At 39.6% G+C, this 11,648-nt stretch overlaps 1 protein-coding gene across 6 annotated transcripts in view; it reads left to right on the top strand.

Moving 5' to 3' along the window:
- plekhm3 (pleckstrin homology domain containing, family M, member 3) overlaps positions 1 to 7,790 on the top strand; it is a 56,133-nt gene extending 48,343 nt beyond the window's left edge. For all 6 annotated transcript variants that reach the window (XM_020621297.1, XM_020621300.1, XM_020621295.1 and 3 more), the window contains one exon: positions 2,928 to 7,790. In XM_020621297.1, the coding sequence (XP_020476953.1) occupies positions 2,928 to 3,090 (163 nt within the window). In that variant the 3' untranslated portion in view covers positions 3,091 to 7,790. The remainder of the gene's footprint in view (positions 1 to 2,927) is intronic.
- Positions 7,791 to 11,648: the final 3,858 nt, after the last annotated feature.

The following is an 11,648-nucleotide window of genomic DNA, read 5'->3' as shown; positions in this document are numbered from 1 at the left end:
CTCCTGCCTTTCCTCTTCTCTCTCTGTCTACGACTCCTGCCACCTTCTCTCCTTCTTTGACCAACAGTAGTCCAATTTCCGCCAGCACCCTGTAGGTCAACAGCACTGGTGGCGGTCGTTGTTAACCCGGGCCTCAACCAATCCGGTATGGAATTTGCACTGATGATTTGCATGTTTAAATTTGGCATGTTTTTATGCCGGATGCCCTTCCTGACACAACCCTCTCTATTTATCCGGGCTTGGGACCAGCACAGAAGACACTGGCTTGCAACCCCTATGGCTAGATTGGGAGATCTTTTCTCCTAATTATGAGACAATGCAGGGGTTGGAAGGCTGCAGAACATGCCTTTAAACCATCAGGTGTAGCATCAAGTAATTCAATGATAATGATAGTTGAACTATTCACAGCTAATCAAGTAGGGGTGTGACAAGATCCTTTTATTAAAATGTGATAGTTTCTCATTGAGCCAAAAGCTGTTTTGCGATATTACACAACAGAACCAGAGCGGAGTGTGATGGCAAAGTGGCATACGTTTAAAGTAGTACGGAAAAAAACGCAACTCCCGGCTGTGTTTTAACGCACAGGGCTACATTGTGACAAGTCGACTTGATTGGCTTCATTCCCGTTTCCAGCCTGTGATTTTCCTTTGTGTTTTGGTTAGTAATGCTGCTCACGTAGCCTACTCTACCTTAGCACCAATTCTACCACCAGTGTGTCGGCTTTGATAGCTAAAAAAAAAACTGCTTGACATCCAGTATTAATGAAAATGCATGGTGTGTTGTTATGCTGCGTTAACTGTGGCCCAAATTTGACAGTGAATGACAGTAAACGCTCATGCTAGCAAAGTAAACAAAAGTCTTCTTCTGGTGGGCGTCCACGTCCCCAACTGTCCCCTGTACCTGATTGGTCAACGCAGCGCCTTTGGCCAGATGATGTCTCCATCTGGTGTGGTACACTGAGGGTGAAAATAGCTTCACTTAGAAGTTAGAAGCTTGTGCAGAGTTATAAGGTTTGATTTGATTTGATTTATTCTTTCAAGCATGTAAAGACCGTTGATATGTCAACACACATAATTTTACACATATCCAACAAATGCTAATCCAATATCAATTTGCTTATACCTAGTACATGCTTGAATGGAGTAGGAAGAAGTCAGACTTATTGTTAACATTCTTACATAATTACATTCTTAAATAATTATCTTCTACACCACACAAGTAATATACTAAAGAATTATTACAAAGTGTTAACATTCATACACCACACCCACAATGTTCCATCTAATTAATCATTAAACCTGTTCTTACATATATCTTGATTGACACATACCTTTATATTTATGTTTAAAGTCGTCAATTCTCTTACTGTTTTTTATGTTCACACTTAAATTATTCCATAGTTTTACCCCACTTATGGAAATACAAAATCTTTTTTTGGTTGTACGTATAGCATGAATTTTTAAATTTAAGGTCTGAAGAGATTCGTGAAATCAAAAGGGGAGAGAAGCCAGGCAGTTGAGTTTGTGGCAAAACCTTTTACATTGCCTGCATAGTGTTGTTTTACGCAGAAAGTAGAACTGAAGTGACTTTCATTACCAGTTGATTAGTTGCAATGCACCTGCAGTGTTTTGCATTTTGTGACTTTCAGTTGAATAAAAGGCTTTTTCCAGCCATATATTTCTTCAGTGAAGATTACCTAAAAATAGTGTTAAAATATCTCGTCTCGTGAGCTTAGTGTATCATCACACCCCTGTTAAACACTAATTACATAGTGTTTCAAAACCTAAACACACATAGGCTAAAAATGGGCCTCAAAGTTGCTGCCTAAAGTGCAACTCACTCTATCCAACAGTAAATAGCAAAAATGAATTGTTAATAGTTAATCACATTAATATGGAAGAAATCTTAAGAATCCAATGTTTACCAAGCACATTCTGAAGCCTTTCAACTCTTGCTCATTATATGTATATCGTGAGTTACACTGTAGGCAGCAAAATTTAGACCCATTTGTAATCTATATTCATTTATGTTTTGAAACGATAAATATGCCGAATTAGAAATTAACAGTTCACTTTTGCTATTCACTATTGGATGTACTGACAACTACCACTGAATTACTTTGATACTCAAGAGTTCGTTAAAACCCGATGATCTTCAGGCACGTTCTGCAGTGTTCCAATCCCTACATTATCTCATAATTATGAGAAAATATCTTGTAATAATGGATCTTTTCTTGTAAGTCATAATTTCTGAGTGCTACTTACTGCTTATTATCAGGTGGCTAAATCAACAAGACGTATATCTTGGTCAGTGGAGGAGATTTTCATTAATCAGGTTGTTGTATAAAAACAAACAAAATGGAACTAAAATTACCCTGTGATGAAACGTATTCCATGTTTTGTAAAATAAAAGCTAAACCACAATGTAAAGACAGACAACTGAGCAAATGAACACTGGTGTGGTGTGGAACTGTGTAGAGGTGCACGATGCCACCCTTTTTCAGATCGAGTACAAGTATTGAGTTTGAGTACTCGCTGATATCGAGTACCAATAAAAGTACAGTATTATTACTACAAAAATTACTATGGCCATAAAAAACTTGAAATTTGAAACTGATAAACAGCAGTGCCACCATTCCTATCAAATATAACAAAGTGTGTAGCCTACTAGAGAACGTACTGTAATACAGTCATTTTTAACCTTTGTAGGAGTGCAACTCTCTGTTGGGACAAAATTATTTCACAACCCCGGCCCAGAATGGCTCAGCCAGTGTGAGGTTAATGTATTGCTGCCGTTAAGCGGCATCAGACAACTTCTACATGTAGTGAGAACAGTACTAGAGGGCATCCCAAGAACTGTGACATGGTGGTAGTCATCTCATGCACCTAAAGTACTTTACTGACCGTGTTGCTGTTGTGTGTTCACAGGTGTGACGGCTGCGGTGCCGTTTTCCACGCAGAGTGTCGACAGAAAGCTCAGCCGTGTCCTCGCTGTGTTCTCCGAGAGCTCCACCACAAGAGGCCGTCCTCCTTCTGGTCGCCTGATGACGACAGCCCCGGGTGCTTTCATCTGCCCTACCAAGACACCTGAGACACACACAAACAGTAGCAGTTGCATTGGCAGGCCATGATGTTGGACAAAGTGATTTGTGTTTAAACTCTGTGAGGATGAGCTCAAAGCATGTGATGCATCTTCAGTTTTGTGTTTACCTGCTAAAACACACACCTGTGCTGAGCCATCTTTGTCCTCCTGCAAAGAGTAGGAAGAGAACAACTGAAGAACTGATGCACCAGGCTTTATGGACTGATTTTGTAGTCGTACATCCTCATATGAAGTCGTCATCCGCCATCTTCACCTCTGCACCACATCACTACCTTCACTTGTTTCTTATTCCAAGCTGATACACAGAGAAATTCAGAACTGATTGAAACATTTTGGTGGCTTGTCCTAGCCAACGTCTTCCACCTGCTTGAGTTTAGTGAATGATTAATCAGGAATGAGCAGTTTTAGCAATTGATTGTTCATGAAAAAGGCTAAATACTCTCTGGTTCCAGCTTCTCACATGTGAAGGTTTGCTGTTTTGTGTTTGGTTTGAACAGTTGGTCAAATAAAAATAATAATAATAATAATAATAAGCAAATGAAAAATGTCACCTTGGCTTCTGGTGACACGTGAAGTTTTTTCGTCTTAATTCTTCATTTAGTCTGCGACTGATTTAATCAGTAATGAACAGGATTAGTTGCCGCCTGACTCCTGTTAACGCGATAGAAATGTGGCTGGAAAACACTTTGTAGTTAGATTTTTTACAGAGTAGCAGCTGTTGCCAACTTCATGTCAGTTACGACGGAATCATAAGCCCCTTCTCCACCATCCGGTATCGGCTCAACTCGCCTTATTTCATTTTCCATCAGTCAAAGGTTGGGGATAGTACCTGGTACTATTATTTTGTTGCATTGCCTCAGTTGAGGTTCCAAGTGAGCTGCAGTGATACCAAACGGTGATGTGTAAACACAGACGACTACCAATTGGTCAGAGAAGCTCATCATTACTACGCAGTGATCTTGCCGGGATGTTTACATGCGATGACGTCAGTCGCTTGTTGTTCATTCATTTATAACAGTAGCTGCTGCTTCTTTCTCACAAGTGCTAAAGTTTAAGGTGACAGAGGCCTCGAGCCACTGTTACTATATAATATAACTGTTATACTACATGAATCACCACAGCAGAGTACGAGCACAATGGCTACAGCTATGCCTGCTAAGTAGCTCTGCCTAGCTGGCACATTAGCGGGTCACCACATCTCCAAAAACGTTGGAGCAAATTTGTAATTGGTAGTGCCTGGATAGATTGACCACATATTTGAAAACTAAATGGTCATCGTCTCGCTTGAAAAACCATCATAACAGTACTAGGATGGAAATTATAATGGCTTTGACCATCTGTGGTAGAAAACAAAGCACCTGGTACCAAATGTGAATAGGGTTGAGCCGAGTTGAGCCAGTACTAGCTGGTGGAAAAGAGGTTATGCATTAACCATGGTGGGGTTACAAAGAAAAAAAAAGCATTGGAACATCAGGAGAAACTTATCAAATCACTTCTGCAGCACAATCTACTACTTGTCTGTCCATGTGTGCACCTGCTGTGTCCCCAGCACACTGTTATATTTGTATTAATGTTAAAAATAAATAAATAACTAATCTCATAGCATCTCACGTCTAGAGTGCTTCAGGTTTATCACACATGAGAACACTGCATAGAGCTTAGGCTACTTTACAGCCTGTCACATTAGCAAGTGTTGGTTAGGATCATTTCTTTGAGACATCACCTTGGCGGTTTTAGTTAAATCCAGTTTAATCGTTATTTCTTATTTACAGGTCATTATTCCAGACTACACACTGCAGCAGTGTGTTTAGTCACATCAGATCATTTAACACACACAGATCAACCATGGCACAGTGGATTATGCTGCATGGACGGTCCATCACTTCCTGTGGACATGTGATCATTTTTCCCAACTTGACACTATTGAAATCTATTGTAACTGACAATGTCCGAACTGACCACAGCTGCTGCCGTTTTACATTATAGTCTTCAATGGGGGCATATGATAACATTTGGGGTTCACTTAGTAACTGAAGCCATTAGACTAGAATATTTTACCAAATAATAAAAAGTGAAATCCTAGCTGTGACTGAAGTATAAACATCTTTTCATCTCATTCTCCATTTCCTTAAACTGAGTTATTGAACTTGTAGATGCATAATCCAAGATGTTTTAACTCAATGAATTCACTCATTCTCTCAGTGATCATTCTATGTAAATGTCAACAGACTTTAATTCAAGAAGACTGAGCACAATTCCTTCCCTCTATCAGTCTAACTGTAAAATAACAGGCAATAATAATAATAATCTGTAACCTGGTCGTTCATTGTTGCCTTTCCCTCCTCCCTTCCTTTGTGATTCTACTTCCTCTTGTGCTTTATTCATGCAGACTCTATCAAACATGATAGCAGCTTTAGCTTTTAGTATCTCTATGCAACCTAGATGGCCTTTATAACCCACTGCTTTCATGTAAAGGTCTGGAGTTGTTTTTACGTTTTATTGCAACAGCTGTGTTTCCATCCAGGTTTAAAGTGTTTCTGTTTTTTCAGTCTAAAATGAAAAATATTTTGGAGAAGAAGAAACTAAATTCCACCCCCATTTAAAGCTGCACTCCCTGATTTTTATTACAGAGATGTTATTTTAAGTTCAAAATGCTGTAACCTGTGATCATTTGGATGGAGATGTAGCTGCTGCTTCGTCCTGTGACGCGTTTTCTTTTCTGATAAGCTGGTCTCATTTTAGTTCCAGTGTTAAATCCTTGCTGTTCTTTTGTTAAATCTTTTTGAGCCATAGGAACATGTCGACTTTAAAGGGAATCTATGTGCAAATAATCTGCTGTAATCAGCACTTGACTGATAAACCTCTGGAATATGTATTTTTGTGAAAAGCAGAGATCGGACTGATGGTTATTTATGTTTATAAAGCACATAGGACACTGTAGACAAGCTAAATACCCCAGTTTAGTTCAAATTATGGCAGGATGACAAGTGTTGCATTCATTTAGTTTTTACTTGAAGGCTAAACCTGCAGCCATGCTAGGTGATGCTCAGTGTTTAAGTTATTGTGGACTGTCTGTGCCTGCTGCATGAAAAACTAGTGAACATTTTGACTGAAGTTCTTTAGTTTTTTCATGCTATTCATTTGTGCCCTACGGAGGCCAACAGGTGCCGGGGACTGGTACTGCTAAACCTAAACCTAAACCTAGACCCAGACTGTGACTTGAACCTACTAGGGATGTGACGATATTTGTAATTTTGTGATGTTGTGATAGGAAAAAAAAATGTCTCCGCCATCATGGGACTGTGACAAAATCTACCGGGACATTGCATATGGTTAGCTCGCTAGTACAGCTACGTTCAGGGCACAGAATTTCAAATTGACATACAATAGCGAATTTTAGTGCTGTTGTGTGGCAGCGTTTCAGTTGTACTCTTTTGAGAAATGACACAGAACTATTTAGAAATACTGCCAGATGGGGGTCAGCCAAAATACTAGTGCTGTTCGGGACTGAGACAAACGAGGTGCATTTAACCAGAAACTGTCGAGATGGCTGTGCATTATACTTTAATGGAGATGGCCAAACAAACCACATATGGCAAACCAATCACTTATTAACCGACTATAAAGTCTTTTGTCTTGAAAAAGTAGACCACAGTGTTTGAAAATATTATCATATCGTGGACTTTTTATGGTGGTAATATGCTACTGTGAGCTTCTGGTGTCTTTCCATCCCTGACAATTTAATGTTAACAAACCGAAAAACAAACCCCGAAACGGCTCCAAGCTGATGGGGTCCTGGTAACGTACTATCAGTGATTATCAATGGAAGTGTAAACTTATAGAAATGTTTTTACATGGTACAATGTAAACTACGTTAAAGGGAGTTTAAAAGAGAAAACCTGAATCATGGTTGTCACTTTGTTGGATCTATTCTAACAAGGCTGCCGAAGCTTTACGAATGCAATAAGATCAAATTAGTGGATGTCAGGCTAATGCTCAGGTTCAAAGGGCACAGAAAACTGGAGGAAGCTGAACATACGGTGCTCAAACTGTCTGGGACAAATAGTTCCTGTCGCTACACGAACCTGATGCTTATACTGCACAGAACATTAATGAACCTCTGTCCCTGTTGGCTTCTGTAGTTTTCCTCCATGCTACTGTGGCTAACTGATCACTTACATCTTTATGAATTTGCTTGTTTTATGCAGAATGTTCATTCATATAAAGTGTATTTTTAAACGGGTCTTTCTATATTGTTCCATTTTCATTTCTTCTAAACATAAATATGATCTAAGAATCTAACGTATGATGTGTTTTGTTAGGTATTTTTCAAAGCTTTGTTCCGTTATCTTTCCTCTCTAGTGACAACACCCAGTTTTGAGAAAGTTGAAATCTGAAGATTAACGCACTGATCTGTGTTTACAGCTTGTAAGAATACGCAGCTGTTCTTTATGTTGCAGGCACATTATGTATTAATATGTTTGGAGGAGACCATATTGTACAGTATTTAAGCAGCGTATCTTTTGCACTTTATCATTTAAACAATTATTGTTTCTTTTGATCACAGCCAAACTCTTAGTGAGAGCAGGGAGTTGATTTTGTTGTTTTGTTTTTAAATCAGCCCTTCCTCCTGCCTGGTTTTGTTCAAATGTGACCACTAGCCACTGATGCCAATAAAGACAAACCTCGTAAGCATCTAAGTGTTTGAATCCTGTATGGTGAGATGTTCACGTCATTTGGCTGAAGATAGGTGACAACAGAACATTTCTATAAACAGTTATTTTACCTTTTTGCTAAACAAGAGTCAGGGACAGAATCTTACACAGTGAGTGAGTGGGTTCAAGTAACATAGTTACCTGTTAGTAATGCAGAGAAAAGCTGCTCCGTCTGATAAAACATGCAGAAAAGCTTGGGATGGCTTTATTCATTGGACTTTAGACACCGTCAGAACTCGTAGAACACGCCATAAACTTGGGCCGCATGAGGTTCAACTGTCACTTCCCTGGGATCTTTAAATCTTTTGTTTGATGTACAGACATTCATGGTCCCCAGAGGATGAATCATAAGGACACTGGCCATCTTTTGAGTGGAGTGAAATATCTGAACAACTTGAACAGAAGCTGGGACATACTGTACATTAAACGTTCAGGATGAACATGAATCACTGTGGTGATCCACTTTTCATACAGCACCATCAAAACTCCTCCAGTACTTTAATGTTACTGTCCAAGAATCTGCAAAGCCGATGCCACCAGACTCAGCAAGTCTTTGCCCAAACTTAAACCAAAATCTAACAATATATTAGTCACAGGAATTGGTTTGATTGTTACTTTAAGTACATTTGGTTTTATTTAGATAATGAGTGTCGAGTTTCTAATGGAGAACTTTTACATCTTTATCACATCACTTGATTTTCCTCAGCATTGATTTTCTAATTATCATGAAATTTTAGTGCATGTTAACATTTTTCTGAGCACAAGAAGCTCTCATAAAACCCACGACGAAAATGTTAACCTCTACAGCTTCATGACAGCTGGATAAATTCTGCAACGTGATTCAAAGTGCCTCTTAATGGACCTTGTAGCGAGATTGTCGTGTCAACTATTGGTTTCAAGGTCAAGAAGGAACTTCGAAATGAGCTCAGGCTCAGACTGAGCTGAGAAAACAGGTTCAAGTGAAGGAAGGTACATGAAAACCTGCCTCAGTGAATGTGCATTGCCTGAGAGAGCAGGGAACTCAGAGGCCCGTGATGTATGTCGAGCAGCAGGCAAATCGAAGCTGAGTGTTGACCGCGCTTAATTGTCATCGCCAATTAGTGCATTGTGGGACGCCCACAATGGATCAACTGTAGCGAGTAGAACGAAGTCCTTTGTGCTTCTCCAGTGGCCCGCAGACCAGTCAAGACTCATTTAGGGCCTGAACAACGACGGAGCAGAAATGCCAACGAAAATGAAAACAAAAGACATTTTAAAGAGAAAATGAAGATGGGGGAAAGAAAAGGAGAGGTGGGGGTGGACAACGGTCACAGAGGAGGGAAGGACCGGGCCTCTGCTCTCTCAACATGAGAGCAAAGTGTATGGCTTTGACACACACACAGCTCCCCCTCCGACATTTAGCGAGCTGCTACACAAAAGCTGGCAGAGCCCCAGTGTTCCCAGTGACCTGGTTGTTGAGGCTCGTTTGGCCATGTCGAAGATTTCACCAGGTTTGAGCCGAGCAGATTGTCTGCATGTTTTCATTAGTGTTACAGGGTAGATCCAATCTTTTTCTACTCAAATCCTGTTTAGGTGTTTGTTTATTGACCATAATTAACTATTAAGTGCATCAACAAGCTTCAACACCAACCAAACCAGGAACCACTGAAGCCTGCAAAAGCCAGGACTAGTTTTTTTTATTCACTCTTAAGGCCACTAAATTATTTCTCTAGCTGCCAACCAAACTCATTTTCTACTCATTTTACATTCATCTAACTGTAGGTCTATAAAACAACTCCCTACGTGGTCTCATTGTTGTTTTAAAGCTTTCTCTACACGGCACATCTGCAGTGTTTAAGCTTTCAATTATTTAGGTTTATAAACAGTAAGATAATATGAAAATGTGTGTAATCATAGAACGTAATCTCCTCATGTCATGAAATCCTTAAAGAAATATCTGTCCTCAGTGGTGTCATGTTCATCTGACTGATATAAACTGAATCCGACAAAAATTTGATTAAACTCTCAGAAAATTAATCTGCATGTGTCAATCACATTCTATCTCCCACCTACAGACAGACAACCACTCACTCACTCCCACCTACAGACAGACAACCACTCACTCACTCTCCCACCTACAGACAGACAACCACTCACTCACTCTCCCACCTACAGACAGACAACCACTCACTCACTCTCCCACCTACAGACATACAACCACTCACTCACTCTCCCACCTACAGACATACAACCACTCACTCACTCTCCCACCTACAGACATACAACCACCTACAGACAGACAACCGCTCTCACTCTCCCACCTACAGACATACAACCACTCACTCACTCTCCCACCTACAGACATTTTCTACACATTTTGAAAAGAAAGTAGAAACTCAGGATGAGCCTCACCTGCATGTTCCCAACAGTTGTAGGATGTAGTGAATGTCTGTGATTGTCGCTCGTTTTCCAAGCCAAGGATCTGACGTTCATATCAAGTTCACCTCAGTCTAGAGCTTCTTTTTAGCCTGAATCTAAAGAAACTGAACTTTTGTATTTCAGTGGCCGTGTGTATAGAAGTTTAACAGTGCTGGAATTTCCAAAGAATATTCATAGTGAGTGTCCTGAAGTGACGATTTTAAAAAAGATCTCAATTTTAAAAGTTCATTTATAGTGATTTTTTTCACCCTACTCAGAATTAGGTCGCTTTAATGTATTTTTGTGTTTACCTTTGGCCAAAAATAATCAGTTAGCTAAATGAATATTTTCCTTTACTTTGCAAACACTAAATAAACAAAAAACCCCACTCCACAGTCTTCCACAGATTTCCATCCTAATTAACTACCGAAAACTGTATTTAAAAAAAAATAATTTAAAAAATCTGCAGATTCCGTTTGGTCCTGGTCAGTCACTCTAACGTGAATGTTTGTGGACCGAGGGAGGAACCCGGAGCACCTGGAGAAAACCCAGACAACACGGGGAAAACATGCTCTACACAGAAAGACATGTTACCCTTCAAACCAGTGCATAAACACTGCAGCTCTCACACTTATGGCAGCAGCAAACTAACCAGAAAGAACTTTGAACTTTGATAAGACATTTAAATATTCAGTACCACAGCTTTTTAAACTGGTACATTTCTACAACATTCATTCATGTAACTCATGACATCTACTCACTAGATGCTCACTAAAGAAATCAGTCTGTATCACAGTAGCTCAGAGTGACAGGAATGGTTTCCACTAACCTCTTCAATCACTGGTAACTAAACAGAGTGACAGCTTCTTAAAAACAGAAGACAAAAACAAGAAAGCATCACTAAAACTAACAAATCAAATCATTAAAATTTGTCTAAACTAAAGTATGTGTTTGCTAAAAGACTAAATCAGAAGCCAAAATGTGAAACTGACCTCTGGTAGGTGTGAAAGGTGGCTCTGAAACGTTTGGAGTCTTCCTCCCTTGAGGACGACAGCGGCTGTAGGCTTGGGTTCACAGCTGTTACAGTGGATTCTGACAGACACTGAAAGAAAAAAGAAAACCAAAACATTCATGAAAATTTCTCGTACCACAGAGCCAGAAAACCACCTTCTTCATCATGAGCCTTTAAGTTCAGTACATTTCAAACACTTCAGTGTGGCACTTCCGCCGTAACGTTCGGGTTTATGAAGCTCAAAACGTTTCAGTTTTTGGTGAAATTGTCATAAATGTATACATTTTTTTTTTTTTTATTGCAACACAAAATAAAACATTTACAGGACAAAGGACGTAACATAGTAAATGAGACAACAGACATTAACAAAGGAGACAAAGGGACTATTAAATGATTGTGTGTAGTGTATCCACCGTACTTAG

This window comes from Monopterus albus, unplaced genomic scaffold, assembly GCF_001952655.1.
Source record: "Monopterus albus unplaced genomic scaffold, M_albus_1.0 scaffold257.1, whole genome shotgun sequence".
Taxonomy (NCBI): Eukaryota; Metazoa; Chordata; class Actinopteri; order Synbranchiformes; family Synbranchidae; genus Monopterus; species Monopterus albus.
This window is presented reverse-complemented; position numbering and strand designations above follow the sequence as displayed.